Raw genomic sequence first — 15,424 nt, 5'->3', positions numbered from 1 at the left:
AAAAAAAAAAAAAATTTTTTTTGTGGAGACGGGTTCTCTCTGTTGCTCAGACTGGTCTCAAGTTCATGGACTCGAGTGATCCTCCCACCTTGCTTCCCAGAGTGCTGGGATTATAGGCATGAGCCACCATTCCTGGTCCTCAGTTTTTCCTTTTTAAAATTCAGTTATGTTTTTGGTTTTTATATACATAATTGACACATTTTAGTTTTAATACATGATTTAAACAGTGTGAAGCGGCCGGGTGCGGTGGCTCAAGCCTGTAATCCCAGCACTTTGGGAGGCCGAGACGGGCGGATCACGAGGTCAGGAGATCGAGACCATCCTGGCTAACACGGTGAAACCCCGTCTCTACTAAAAAATACAAAAAAAAAGTAGCCGGGCGAGGTGGCGGGCGCCTGTAGTCCCAGCTACTCGGGAGGCTGAGGCAGGAGAATGGCGTGAACCCGGGAGGCGGAGCTTGCAGTGAGCTGAGATCCAGCCACTGCACCCCAGCCTGGGCGGCAGAGCGAGACTCCGTCTCAAAAAAAAAAAAAAACAGTGTGAAGCTTTTGCATTAGTGCATAGTCATAAAATTAAAATACCCTGAACTTTTCAATTAGATGAATATGAGATTTGTTATTATCTTCTGCTTTTCTTTCACTCTAGTCTTTTAGTAAGTTTTCATGTAGGGTAGAAAAATGGGTACATTATGCTGAATTAGTAATTAGTTTTATAGTTTGATTCCCAAGAGTTTTATAGGCATTTTTGTTGAATTGTGCCAGGTCCCTGGATGTGATTCATCTTGCAATAGTCACTTTAAAGATTAAACAGAGACAGGTGTAAAGGTCTTGCTGAAAGTGGCACAGTACATAAGCCAGAAATAGGGTTTAAGTTCCTTAAGCAAAGAATTTCTAATCTGTTTCTTAGGTGTTGAAACAAGGGTTCATCTGATAACATGTAGAGAAGATGTTGAGATACAAGAATATAGACTAGATCACACCTGTCCAACTGTTCTAAAGTGTTTGCTCCCTGTGTCCGTCCTAGGTGTGAAACAAGCCTGCTGTGAGTTCTTAGAAAGTCAGTTGGACCCTTCTAATTGCCTGGGCATTAGGGATTTTGCAGAAACCCACAATTGTGTTGACCTGATGCAAGCAGCTGAGGTTTTTAGCCAGAAGCATTTTCCTGAAGTGGTACAGCATGAAGAGTTCATTCTTCTGAGTCAAGGAGAGGTGGAAAAACTAATCAAGTGCGATGAAATTCAGGTACAGATTTGTCTTGATGTTATGGTTTCTTCAAGATTGGCCAATTACAAAACTTGCAAAGTAGGATGCAGTTACTTACCATTAGGGCTTCATAATCAAGTGTGTATTTTGGCTCAAAGATTTCATTAACCCCTCCTGTACCAAATTTATTTACATTTTTATGGAGAGGGAGTTTGCCACTTTCTTCAGTTAGATATATGATCCCAGTGGGTAAGAATCACTATTAAACAGAGTATAGAATAAGCAGAAATTGGAAGTAAAGTAGATATCTGTAGACCACTTCTCTGTTACCCATTCACTCATTTCGCAAACAGTTACTAAGAATATCTACTGTGTAGCAATTACTATGCCAGGTGCTACAGATCCCCAAATGGGTAACTATAGTTCTTGCTTTCAGAAAATTCACAACCTGCTAGTAGAGACAGAGATATAGACTATATATATATGTAAAATAAAGATAATAATGTGCCTATACAAAGTAAGGACATTATGTAGAAGAAAGAAGAATAAACCTTTGCTCAGGAGTGGATCAAAAATGAAGAGACAAAAGTGTGGAAGTGAGGATCTACAGAAGAGGGAGCCAAATCATAACTGTCTTGTGAGGGCGCAGGGGATGGAAGGAAGGGACACGCAAACTGGATGTTAAAGGAATAGTAGGCCAGGCACAGTGACTTGTGCCTATAATCCCAGCACTTTGGGATGCTGAGGCAGGAGAACTTCTTGAGCCTAGGAGTTTGATACTAGCCTGGGCAACATGACAAAACCCTGTCTCTACAAAAAAATAAAATTAGCCTGGCATGGTGGTGAGCACCTGTGGTCCCAGCTACTTGGGAGACTGAAGTGGGAGGATCTCTTGAGCCCAGGAGGTTGAGGCTGCAGTGAGCCATGATCACACCACTGCACTCTAGCCTAGGCAACAGAGGGAGACCCTGTCTCTTGCAGGCGAAGAAAAAGGAATAATACTTCACCTACCAGGGGATACTACCTGTGCCAGGCAGGCATTCAGTGACGTAACCTATACAGAAGAAAAGTCAATCCTAATTCTAAATCAGAGTACCAGTAGTAGAGTTTTTAATGCATATAGGTCTGTAGTGAGGCTAAGAATTGGAGTGAGAAGTCCAATATAGTTATTAGATGTCTTTGAAGCCTGTAGTATTGATCTCCAGTGGCCCAATTCTTTAATTTTTTTTTTTTTGTTTGTTTTGAGACAGTCTCACTGTGTCACCCAGGCTGGAGTGCAGTGGTGCAATTGTGGCTCACTGCAGCCTGGATGTCTGAGCTCAAGCAACTCTCCCACCTATCTTCCTGTGTAGCTGCAACTGCACATCACCACACCGGCTAATTTTTAAAAATTTTTGTTGAGATGGGGTCTCACTATGTTGCCCAGGCTGGTCTTAAACTGCTGGGCTCAAGCAATACTAGGCTCAGGCAATACCATTTAAAGAAAGCCTATAATATACTTCAGTAAACTAAATGATTACTCTCTCCTGATTTATTTTGTTAAAACTAGGATATTTGTGTAATAGAACAACAGGTCTTAAGTATACTTCTTCCAGGCTGGAGCGTGCAGTGATGTGGTCTCAGCTCATTGTAACCTTCACCTTCTGGGTTCAAGTGATTCTCCTCCTCGGCTTCCCAAGTAGCTGGGACTACAGGCACCTGCCGCCATGCCAGCTCATTTTTGTATTTTTAGTAGAGACGGGAGTTTCACTATTGTGGACAGGCTGCTCTGGAACTCCTTACCTCAGGTCATCCACCCACCTCGACCTCCCAAAATGCTGGGATTATAGGTGTGAACCACTGCTCCTGGCCTTAAGTATATTTCTTATCAAATTTTAGCCAAGTGGTTCTTTACACCTTTCTCTAGTGACTGTTCTGAGGGAAAAAGGATTAGAGCACATTGGTGACATTGGTTCCAACTGTAGAGGAATTATTTTCCAGCCTGACATACTGGGCTCTGTATCAGCCCAGAGAAGCTGCTGTTGCAAATGCTGTTGAGTCAAGAATTTGCTAAAATTGTAGTTCTCAGCCTCTTAGTGCAGGACGTTGTATCCTTATGCTGAAATCACAGCCACAGCCAAAAAACATATTCATCAGACTTGGAAACTGGCAATTCACTAGAATATCTTGATTTTCTTAATTTGTCCACATATTGGAAAATACAGTGAATAGAATGAGCACTACAGATTTGACATTCACTACATGTAATAGCTAATACTTACTCAGCATTTACTGTTGGTTCACTTACTAAATATTTGTTGAACACTTACTGTGTGCCCAGAACATTTCCAGGTGCTGGAGATCAAATTATGAACAAAACAAAAATCCCTGTCCACTGGAACTTCCATTCTAATGGCACCATTCTTGGTATTTTTATCTCATTTAATTCTCACATCTTCATTTTTCACAGGAGGAAAGTGAAGATTGGAGTTTAACCATCATACCACCACTAGTAAGTGGTAGAGCCAGGTTTCAAATTCGAGTAGTCTGACTCCAGAGTCTATTCTCTTAATCACTCAACTATGAGCTGGTCATGTTTTCATTTTGTTTCTAATTGTCCAAGTCAGGAAACAATCACAGAAGTCATTTCTTTTAGAACTATACAGGCTTTGGAATAAAACTGGATGGGGCCAGAGAGAACAAATAACTAACCTTATTTAGAAGCTGAAATGAAAACAGCTTGAGAACTCTTATGTATAGTTTTTTTTTTTAAGTGTGTGTCAAGACTGCCCTTTGCTTTTTTTCTGGAAAGAAAGCAAGTGACATATTGTTTTCTGTTCCATATACCAGCCAGAAATAGGAACCAGATGTCTGACTCCCAGTTGCTTATGCTTCCTCTTATTAAATAAAATAATAGTACTTAAAACAATGGGAAGCAGGATGTCATGTTGGTTAAAACAGCATGGGTTTTAGAGTCCAACTGGGATTTAGTCTTGGCTGTGTGGTATGTGTTACCTAACCACTAATCTTCAGTTTCCTCTTCTATAAAATGTAGATAATATTAGTACTGAGTACACGAGACTGTTCCGAGCATAAAATAAGAACGCCAGTACCTAATACACAGGAGAATTCTTTGTGAAAATCTATCGTGGAGAAAATCTATTTTTCTCTGTAGTGAGGCATTAATGTTTGGGTTTTTTCTTCCCCATTAGCTGTTTTTCTGCAATTCTAATTTATTCTAAATTCTGCTCATGATTATCTGCTCATGGCTGGTCTGAGGGCAGTGGTGTTTACAACTGTTGATCACACTCAGTTACAGATTTCTTTGTTCCTGCTCCACACCTGCTGCTTCATTTGATTAGTCTTTTTTTTTTTTTTTTTTTTTTTGAGACGGAGTCTCGCTCTGTTGCCCAGGCTGGAGTGCAGTAGTGCAGTCTTGGCTCACTGCAAGCTCCGCCTCCCAGGTTCACACCATTCTCCTGCCTTAGCCTCTCCAAGTAGCTGGGACTACAGGTGCCCGCCACCATGCCCGGCTAATTTTTTATACTTTTAGTAGAGATGGGATTTCACCGTGGTCTTGATCTCCTGACCTCGTAATCTGCCCTCCTCGGCCTCCCAAAGTGCTGGGATTACAAGCGTGAGCCACTGTACCCGGCCTTGATTAGTCTTAAAAAAAGAAAACTAAAAAACCTCTGCTCATGATTGAAAAACTCCATCTTTAAATTGATGTATCTAATTTAACCTAGAATGTGTCAGAGTCTAGCATGTATCTGCTTAAAACTATTAGCCAATCATATAAAAGTTTTAAATTAAGATCAAGGACACCTTCTGTACCCTCCCCTGCATCTTATCCAACAATTGCCTGGGTTAGTTTGACCTCCCAAGTATTTCTCCAGTGTGTCTATTTCTCTCTCACCGCTGCCACAACTATAGTCCTGTAAGCACCTTCACATTTTGCCTAATATACCAGAGCAGCATCTAACCTCTTCTAGCTCTTGGCCCTTTAAACTGTTCTACCCACAGTAGCCAGGATAATGTTTACAAAACATCAATATGATCATATCAGTAGCCTGCTTGAAACCTTCGGATGATTTCAAGTTGCACTTAGAGTCAAATCCAGTATTCTAATGCTCTCTGTATCTGGCCCTTGCTTAACTCTCCAGCTTCATATTTTACTCCTCTATCACCCTCATTCACTCTGCTACACTAGCCTTCTAGTCACTTCCTCAAGCTGCCAGTTCTTTTTTGCTGTAGGACAGAGCTGTTCAATAGAACATTCTACGAAGATGGAAGTACTCTATATCTATACTGTTTAGTTTGCTCCTGCTAGCCCCATGTTGCTATCACACACTTGAAATGTAGCTAATGCAACTGAGAAGCTGATTTTTAATTTTAATTATGTTGAATGTAAATAGCCACACATGGGTAGTGTATTGGACAATGCATTTCTGGTGCTTTTGAGTGTGCTCTTCTCTCTGCCTGGGAGTACACTCTCTCTCTCTTTTTTTTTTTTTTTTGAGACAGTCTCTCACTCTGTCGCCCAGGCTGAAGTACAGTGGTGGGACCTTGGCTCACTGCAAGCTCCGCCTCCCGGGTTCACGCCATTCTCCTGCCTCAGCCTCCCGAGTAGCTGGGACTACAGGCGCCCGCCACCACGCCTGGTTAATTTTTTGTATTTTTAGTAGAGATGGAGTTTCACTGTGTTAGCCAGGATGGTCTCGATCTCCTGACCTCGTGATCCGCCTGCCTCGGCCTCCCAAAGTGCTGGGATTACAGGCGTGAGCTACCGCGCCGGGCCCTGCCTGGGAGTACTCTTACTCCCCCTGGCTAATTGCTACTCATCCATCAGATTTCAATTTGTTGCTTCTTCAAGGAGGCCTTCCCTGCCTCACCAATCTAAACTAGAAAATCTCATGTTGTTCTGTCTCATAGCCCCAGTACCTTTCCTATGTAGTATGTGATAATAGTGAGTTTTTTCATTTTTCTGATTTAGCAGTTTGACTCCCCACTTAAGAGCAAGGATCATATCTGATTTGTTCACCATATCTGATTTGTTCACCATTGTGTAATCAGTTTCCAGGGCAGTGCCTGGCACTTAAGAATGGAGTTCAGTAACTCTCAAATGAATGCATTTTTTGAAACACTTTCTGCATTTTTAGAGTATCACAGTTTTTGGGAAAAGTTTACAGGGTGATTTTTTTTTATCTAGTCACAGTGACACTCTGAAAGGTATCTCCCAGAATATGTACTCCCTAGGGGCTTGTAGAAGGGACACAGGACCTATATCAAGTGTGTGTCTTTGGGAAGTTCTAGGTGTTATTATATACCTAGGTCCTTCCAGTAATGTAGCATAGGTTTTTTTTAGAGTGTATCTCACATTATCTAATTGGTCATATGTAAACTTAGACCTAAGTTCCCCAGATGATTAATTAATTATATCTTTTCAAATAGCATAGTGCCTAATACACAGTAGTTCCTTGAAGGCTAATTGATAATGCTTTTCCTTTTTATTTTTTTTTAAGACATTTATTCAGCATCATGATCAGACTATTACATTTAGCAGTCAACAGCATGGCTGCAAAAAAAAAAAAAATCTGCATTAAAACAGATATTTGTTGGAACGCTTTACACTTTCCACAGAACAGAAACTAAAATAACCTGTTATACAATTAGTCACAAATACAGTCCTCGAGTTTTTTGCCCATACACATGGGTATTTGTGTAAAACATGTCTGCTTTGTAGCAGTTAGGCCCTGCCACCACTGTGCTTGGCTAAATTCACAAATCTGTTGTAACCTGTAGCTTCCCTGTCACTTCTCTGGCTCCCCTCTCCAGCTAAGCTTTATTTCCTAATTAAAATCTTCTGCCACTGCCATAGCTACTGCTGCTATTGGAACCACCATAGCCACCTTGGTTTCGTGGTTTGGCAAAGTATTAGTCTCCACCACCATAGGGGCCCAGAGCTTCGGCCTCCAAAGTTTCCTCCCTTCATGGGTCCAAAATTTGAAGACTGATTCTTGTAATTGCCAAAATCACTGTAGCTTCCACCACCTCCAAAATTGCTTCCATCATTACCAAATCCATTATAGCCATTCCCACTGCCGCCTATCCACCACCACTACAGCTGTCATCTCAACTGAAACCACCTCCACGACCACCAGCAAAGTTTCCAGAACCACTTCGACTTCTTTGGCTGGATGAAGCACTAGCCATCTCTTACTTTGACAGGGCTCTCCTAACTTCACAGTTGTGACCATTCATAGGATGTTATTTCTGAATGACAGTCTTATTCACGGAGTCATGGTCATCAAAGGTTACAAAGGCAAAGCCCCTTTTCTTGCCACTGCCTCAGTCAGTCATGATTTCAATCACTTCAATTTTTCCAAACTGTTAAAAAATTTCTTAGGTGATGTTCTTCAGTGTCTTCTTTAATGCTGCCAACAAATACCTTTTTCACAGTTAAGTGGGCACCTGGTCTTTTGAGAATCTTCTTTTGAGATAGCCCTCTTTGGTTCCGCAACTCTTCCATCCACCTTGTGAGGCCTTGCATTCATGGCTGCATCCACCTTCTCCACAGTGACGTATGTGACAAACCCACAGCCCCTGAGCACTTGGTGTTTGGATCTCTCATTACCACACAGTCCATGAGCATTCCCCATTGCTCAAAATGACTCCTCAGGCTCTCATTGGTTATTTCAAAGCTCAACCCTCCAATGAAGAGCTTCCTCAGCTGTTCGGGCTCTTTAGGAGACTCTGACTTAGACCTGAGGGCAGGGAGAAGACAGACTTTAAAGATGCTTCTTTGGCAGCATCCACGGGCAGAAAGGTGATAATGCTTTTGAAAACAGCAACTAATGATGTTAGAGAAGCTCCTGCTTCAGAGGCTTGGATGAACAATTTGAGGGGTGAGCCTGGAGATCATTAGATAACAATTATGACTAAAAATGATTTCAAGAGCTGATTTTCAATAAGGCAACAGATTCCCCCACCTACCTTCCCTAAAGTTAGAGAGATGACCAGAAGCAATTCAGGAATGGGAAAAATTCTGAAACGAAGGCCAATATGTGACTGGTGATTTTTTACGTACTATTTATCATTCATATATGTGTGTGTGTGTGTGTGTATATATATATATAAAACCCAAATTGACTATAATTCTTTTCCTGGTCTGTTAGCTGTGTCTGCAAAAAAATGTTGTTTTCCCAAGAGCCTAGCTATTTCTGGAAGATGGGAAATAATGGTGATGGGCAATGGGAAAGCAGGAAGGAGAAAGTGAACGTGGTTACTTTTTGAGATGGTGAGCTAATTGGAAAAGGAGGATCCACGGTGTGTAATTACACATTTACAGGTGGATTCTGAAGAGCCAGTCTTTGAGGCTGTCATCAACTGGGTGAAGCATGCCAAGAAAGAGCGGGAAGAATCGTTGCCTAACCTGCTACAGTATGTGCGTATGCCCTTGCTAACCCCCAGGTATATCACGGATGTAATAGATGCTGAGGTAAGTAGTGCAACACTCTCAGGATCCAAAACCTTGACAAACTCTTACCTTAGTGTTATGTATTCAAAATTGATTCTTTTAACGTAGGCACAGAGTCTCCTCGTTTGCCTCTCTAGGAATGCCAGTGAGAGTGGTGCTGGGTAGTTCCCAAGCATATTTCTAAGAAAAGTGAATTTCTTAGCAGACTCTTGACACAAATGAAAATCTGTGGTTCAATTTTGTGTTTTGCTGTATTTTTTTTACATGCCCCTAAGTGTTTTATATAAACACCTGACAATAAACTTTGTCCCCTTCTCCATTAAACATAAATTGTTCCAAATTGCGCTTATGCCACACTTAGCAAGTCTCTTCATTTTTGACTTCTGGTGAAGCCAGCATGAAAGGAGTTTGATGTGTTTTAGTGTCAACTTCAGTCATATCATGTTGAGTTTATTTATAAAAGTGTTTCTCCAACTTAAGCTCTCTGTGATACTTTTTCATAATTTTTACCATATATGCCACCTATGTTGCCTGGACCATACTTCGAGGGAGCACTGATTTATAACATGTAGGTAAGCCAGCAAGAGAGTTCCTCTTGCTGGCCCAGCCCTAGATCTCTTAGTTAGCTACAAACAGTTCTTCAGTTGTTCACATTAGAAAAGTTGCAGGATAGTTAGTGTCACATCTGAAACTCTTTTTCTCCTATTTGTGATTTCTGTCTTTCTTACAACCAATTCACATATCCCTTGTGTCAGTTCTTTACATTGTGGTTAGGAGCACAGACTCTGGAACCACACTCGGGCCTGAAATCCCAAATTCACCACTTATTCTGTGAACTTTTAGCAGATGTCTTAATATATTTGTGCCTCAGCTTTCTTATCTGTAAAACAGAGATGATAATAGTACCTTCCTCATAGGTTATTGTTAGCATTGAGTAAGTTACTATGTGAAAGCTTTTAAAACCATGTCTTTCTACATAAGTGTTTACTACTATTTATTGTTTGTTTTCCTTTCCAGTTCAACTGAGAACTTCTTGGGTCAGGTTAATAGAGGTGCTTTTTAATTACAGCTGTGTCCTTTAGGGTCCCAACAGGAAACAGATGCTATACTCTAAAACAGGACAATTTTAGAAGAGTTTTTTAAAATAAAGAAGCTGTTTACAAAGGTGCAAGTTCAGAGAAACAACAAAAGACAGTGAAATAACCTGGATCTAGGACACAAGCTATTAACAACCCCTAAGCCTGAAGGGACAAGGTTGAGGAGTGGTTACTAGAACCTTAAAGGAAAGAGAATCACGGAGAGTCACTTCCTTGAGAGAAACCTTGACCTTTGGTTGGGCTGATCCCAACCAGAAGCTAGAAGGCATAGGAAGCCCTATTGACACAGTTCATATAGGCCAGTCTTCTGAGCCAGAGAGCAGAGTGGAAAAGGGTACAGAGCAAGTTGGGAGGCAAATGAAAGATGTCTAGTACAGAGCTATCAGAAACAGACATGGTAATTACTACAAGACTGTGGGGGAGATATTTCAGACAAAATAAGATTCTTCCTGTCACCCAGAAAATATCAGAATCTTTTTGGTTTCCCCCTTAAAATTCTTATTAGTTATTATGTACTTACGTTTGCATAATCCCTGAAAGGGCGTACAAACTATGTAAAAATAGTTAAATGTAAGCGCTAAGATAGATGGGAAATACTTCTCAACATACATGTTTAGATCATTTGATTTTTGATTCATCTCGTATGTTATCTATTTTTCAAGTAAATTTTAAAAATCATTCTGGAAACTCAGAGTATAGTTACTACCAGCAGTACTCCTGGAATCACAGGGCTTTGGAAACTGGTTTTCTATAGTCAGAAGTTAATTATTTGCATGTGCCATTTGTACTCTTATAGTATTATAGGTATCCCCTGTGCCTCACTCTACTGTCTGCTGTGTTTCAGCCTTTCATCCGCTGTAGTTTACAATGCAGGGATCTGGTTGATGAAGCAAAGAAGTTTCATCTGAGGCCTGAACTTCGGAGTCAGATGCAGGGACCCAGGACAAGGGCTCGCCTAGGTAAGCTGATACCTTGGCAGAACGAGGGGATGCTTTTCAGCTACTTCTTGCAGGTGACAACGTAGTTGAAAATAACACTCTATAAGAAGTACAGAGACCTTGTTTCAGATCTTTTCTTCTGTCATCTCAGACAAGTCACTTTACCACTCTAAGCTTTCTTTCCTAAAATCAAGGATATCTTCTTTATCTACTTCACATAACTATTTGGAAATTAAATGAGATAAAATCTAAAAGCACTTTATACATTGTCAAGCATTACATAACATGTTACAATTTTTTGACAATATTATTTAGATTCTGTGAATCAGATCATTTTAGTGCCACGTAGTGCTTCCACCTAGCTCTTCACTTCCCCTTATGTGGTTTTTCCATTCTGGAATGAAGAGAGGAAGAAAAGGGGCCCAGTATGGTAGAAAGTACATGGGTTTTGGCAGTGACTGTCAGTGCAGGTACCAGTTACCTCGTACTAAGTGATTAACGTGGGCAGGAACCTTAACCTCTGTGTGCTTCAATTGCCTCATCTGTAAATGGAATCATCATAGCACCTGCCTGTAACATTGTTATGAAAAGTAAATAAAGTTACTTATGTAAAGCCTTAATACAGTTCTTGGCACATAATAACTATGTGTATTAGCTATTATCTTAGCAAACAGACCTACGTTCACATCCAAGCCCCAGCAGTGACTGGTTGGGCAAGATATCAATTTATCTGAGCCTATGCATCTACCACTAAGGTGAGAGTTAGTGCCTTATCTTGAGCTGTTGGGAGGATTAAATGAGATCATGTATATAAGATACCTAACACTATAGCTGGCACACACTAAGTACTCAGATATTTACCATACTTTCCATTTCCTATTCTCTCTGCTTCACTGTACCAAGAGCCTAGGTGTATAATGTATAAAAGCATTTTACAAGTTATGAATTACTCTATATGTATGGGGTGGTATTTTGTTTTATTGTTTCCTTTTATCTGACTGAGGACTCATCATGCATGCTAAGGTGTTAGTTGATAATTAAGCAGCTCACTGATGGATTTAGGTAGAGTGGTGATTTATCCCCTATATTTTATTTTTTCTAATAGAAATGGGGTCTCACTCTGTTGCCCAGGGTGGAGTGCAGTGGCATGATCTCGGTTCACTGCAGCCTTAGCCTCCTGGACTCAAGCAGTCTTCCTACCTCAGCCTCCCAAGTAGCTGGGACCACAGGCACGGGCCACTATGCCTGGCTAATTTTTGTATTTTTCTGTAGAGACGGAGCCTTCCTTTGTTGCCCAGGCTGGGTCTTGAACTCCTGGACTCAAACAGTTCACCTGCCTTGGCCTCCCAAAGTGCTGGGATTACAGGTGTCCCATATATATATATAATATACACCTATATATATATATTATATATTTTTTTTTTTTTTTTTTTTTTTTGAGACAGTCCTTGCCTGCCCCACCCTCTGCCACCCAGGCTGGAGTGCAGTGGAGCAATCTTGGCTCACTACAACCTCTCCCAGGTTCAAGCAATGCTTGTGCCTCAGCCTCCCGAGTAGGTGGGACAACAGGCGACTGCCACCATCCCCAGCTAATTTTTGTATTTTTAGTAGAAACAGGGTTTCTGCATGTTAGTCTCAAACTCCTGGCTGCAACCGATCCACCCACCTCGGCCTCCTAAAGTGCTGGGATTACAGGCATGAGCCACCATGCGTGGCTAGCTCCCCTATATTTTTTAATGGCATAAGTACTGTATGTTCAATGTAGAACTTTAGAAATACAGAGAACCAAAAAATAAATAAAAATCATCCATAATCTTACCACTCAAAGATACTGTATTTTAAAAAGAGAACTTTTAGAAAGGGCATTGTTGATGGTATTTTCTATTACTGCAAGATGACAAAATGTGATCTGTGTTTCGTATGCTTCATACAAAGATACATACCAACACAAGATAGACTGAAGGACTGAATGTTGAAAAACTATGAAAATATTAGAAGAATGGGCTGGGCGCGGTGGCTCAAGCCTGTAATCCCAGCACTTTGGGAGGCCGAGACGGGCAACTCACAAGGTCAGGAGATCGAGACCATCCTGGCTAACACGGTGAAACACCGTCTTTACTAAAGAATACAAAAAACTAGCTGGGCGAGGTGGCGGGCGCCTGTAGTCCCAGCTACTCGGGAGGCTGAGGCAGGAGAATGGCGTAAACCCGGGAGGTGGAGCTTGCAGTGAGCTGAGATCCGGCCATTGCACTCCAGCCCGGGCGACAGAGCGAGACTCCGTCTCAAAAAAAAAAAAAAAAAAAAGAAAATATTAGAAGAAATTGTAGGAAAATATTTGTATACCTTCTGGATGGAAGTCTTTTTTTCTTTTTTGTAAAATATATGTAATAGGCCAGGCACTGTGTCTCACACCTGTAATCTTAGCACTTTGGGAGGCCAAGGTGGGGAGATCACTTGAGGTCGGTAGTTCGAGACCAGCCTGGCCAACATGGCACAACCCCATCTGGACTAAAAATACAAAAATTAGCAGAGTATGGTGGCGCACACCTGTAATCCCAGCTACTTCGGAGGCTGAGGCAGGAGACTCACTTGAACCTGGGAGGCAGAGGTTGCAGTGAGCCGAGATTGTGCCATTGCACTCCATCTCAAAATAAATAAATTAAATAAATAAAGTATATTTAGCATAAAATTTAGCATCTTAATGATTTTTACATGTACAGTTGAATCATGTTAAATATACTTATGTTGTTATACAATCTCTATAACTCTTTTCATCTTAACAAGACTAAAACACTGTACCCATTAAACAATAACTCCCAATTCTCCCTTTCCTCCCAGGGTAGGAACTTTTTTTTTTTTTTTAAGATGGTGTTTTGCTCTTGTTATGCAGGCTGGAGTGCAGTGGCATAATCTTCGCTCACTGCAACCTCTGCCTCCTAGGTTCAAGTGATTCTCCTGCCTCAGCCTCCCAACTAGCTGGAATTACAGGTGTGTGCCACCATGCTTGGCTAATTTTTTGTATTTTTTTTTTTTTTTTTTTGAGATGGAGTCTTACTGTGTCGCCCAGGCTGGAGTGCAGTGGCACTATCTCGGCTCACTGCAAGCTCCGCCTTCTGGGTTCACACCATTCTCCTGCCTCAGCCTCCCGAGTAGCTAGGACTACATGAGCCTGCCACCATGGCCATCTAATTTTTTGTGTTTTTAGTAGAGATGGGGTTTCACCCTGTTAGCCAGGATGGTGTCAATCCCCTGACCTCGTGATCCGCCCACCTCAGCCTCCCAAATTGCTGGGATTACAGGCATGAGCCACTGCACCTGGCCTACTTTTGTTTTTTAAAAAATAATTACTATTTTTAAAAATCAGGTTGGGTGGCCGGGCACGGTAGCTCACGCCTGTAATCCCAGCACTTCGGGAGGCCGAGGCGGGTGGATCATGAGGTCAGGAGATCGAGACCATCCTGCCTAACACGGTAAAACCCCGTCTCTACTAAAAATACAAAAAAAAAAAAATTAGCCGGGCGTGGTGGTGGGCGCCTGTAGTCCAAGCTACTCGGGAGGCTGAGACAGGAGAATGGCCTGAACCCAGGAGACAGAGCCTGCAGTGAGCCAAGATCACGCCACTACACTCCTGCCTGGGCGACAGAGCAAGACTCTGTCTCAAAAAAAAAAAAAAAAAAAATCGGGTTGAGTATCCCTAATCTGAAATTCAGAATGCTCCAAAATCTAAAAGTTTGAGTGCCAACGTAATGCTCAAAGAAAATGCTCATTGAAGCATTTTGAATTTGGGGTTTCTGAATTAGGGATGTGCAAATAGTTATGCGAATAGATAACGCAGATATTACAAAAATCCAAAAATGTCTGAAATCTGAAGCACTTCTTGTCCTAAGCATTTCAGATACGGGTTACTCAACCTATACCAGGAGAGCCAGTGACGTAGTGGAAAGAACCTGGCACTAGGAGATAAGACATTTTGCTTACTTTTGTTTTACTCCCATGTCCATCACTCACTCTAGTAACTTGCTGTTTGGACAAGTCCTTTAACTTCTCTGGGTTACTAGTTCTTTATATCAAGAGAGTTAACATTCAATCACTAAGGTACTTTCCAACATAGAAAATGTTTCCTTTTGCATGATAGTACTCATTATTTGCTTATTAAATTGAACTAAAAGCTAATGAAAGTTTTTGTGAATCAGTAAACCCAGAAGATTCTTTGAAGGTACATTTCCTGCGTATATCTGAACAGGCAGCAAAAGGGGCTTCTGCTTGGTTAGAGAACTTGCTTATTCCCCTGACCTTAAAGGATTAGACTGTGAATCTACTATCTTCATAGTCTTGAGGTTATTTTTCAGAAGTTCTAGAAGGGAAATGCTGAAGCACTTTCCAATTAGATGCTTAGTATCGCTTTGTCAGTGCCTTAGAAAGTAGATTGTTCTTACCATCATGTCCTCTACCCATCTCTATCATATTGGCTGCTAAACCAGCTACCAGAATAATGACTCTTCTGCATACAGCAGAAGGAAATTAAATTGACAGCCAAGTTAAAATAGTTTGCCAAATAAGGGATTTTTAGTTATTAACCTTACCCATTACTGTCTCAAAGAAGATATAATGGAAATTGCTTTTCTAATTTGTGGCTGTCTCCTTTTTTGAACTAAAGATCAATGCAAATAGAAATGTGAGTCTCTGAACCCTGTTATTTAGCAGTCTTGCATCTGGCCTATTCCTCTAACA

The 15,424-nt window shown here is 41.2% G+C and overlaps 1 protein-coding gene across 3 annotated transcripts in view; it reads left to right on the top strand.

The window, feature by feature from the left end:
• Positions 1-15,424, top strand: part of KLHL12 (kelch like family member 12) — a 39,382-nt gene that overhangs the window by 9,779 nt on the left and 14,179 nt on the right. For all 3 annotated transcript variants that reach the window (XR_001890031.1, XM_017896509.1, XM_017896508.1), the window contains 3 exons: positions 1,024-1,241; positions 8,530-8,679; positions 10,600-10,714. Coding sequence is in view for 2 of the 3 variants with exons in the window: in XM_017896509.1 (XP_017751998.1) it covers positions 1,024-1,241; positions 8,530-8,679; positions 10,600-10,714 (483 nt within the window). In the remaining variant the exon portion in view is untranslated. The remainder of the gene's footprint in view (positions 1-1,023; positions 1,242-8,529; positions 8,680-10,599; positions 10,715-15,424) is intronic.

The sequence above is a fragment of the Rhinopithecus bieti genome, unplaced genomic scaffold, assembly GCF_001698545.2.
Source record: "Rhinopithecus bieti isolate Rb0 unplaced genomic scaffold, ASM169854v2 scaffold_24392, whole genome shotgun sequence".
In the NCBI taxonomy this organism is placed as follows: Eukaryota; Metazoa; Chordata; class Mammalia; order Primates; family Cercopithecidae; genus Rhinopithecus; species Rhinopithecus bieti.
Note: the sequence above shows the minus strand (reverse complement) of the source record. Positions and strands in the feature narration are given on the sequence as shown.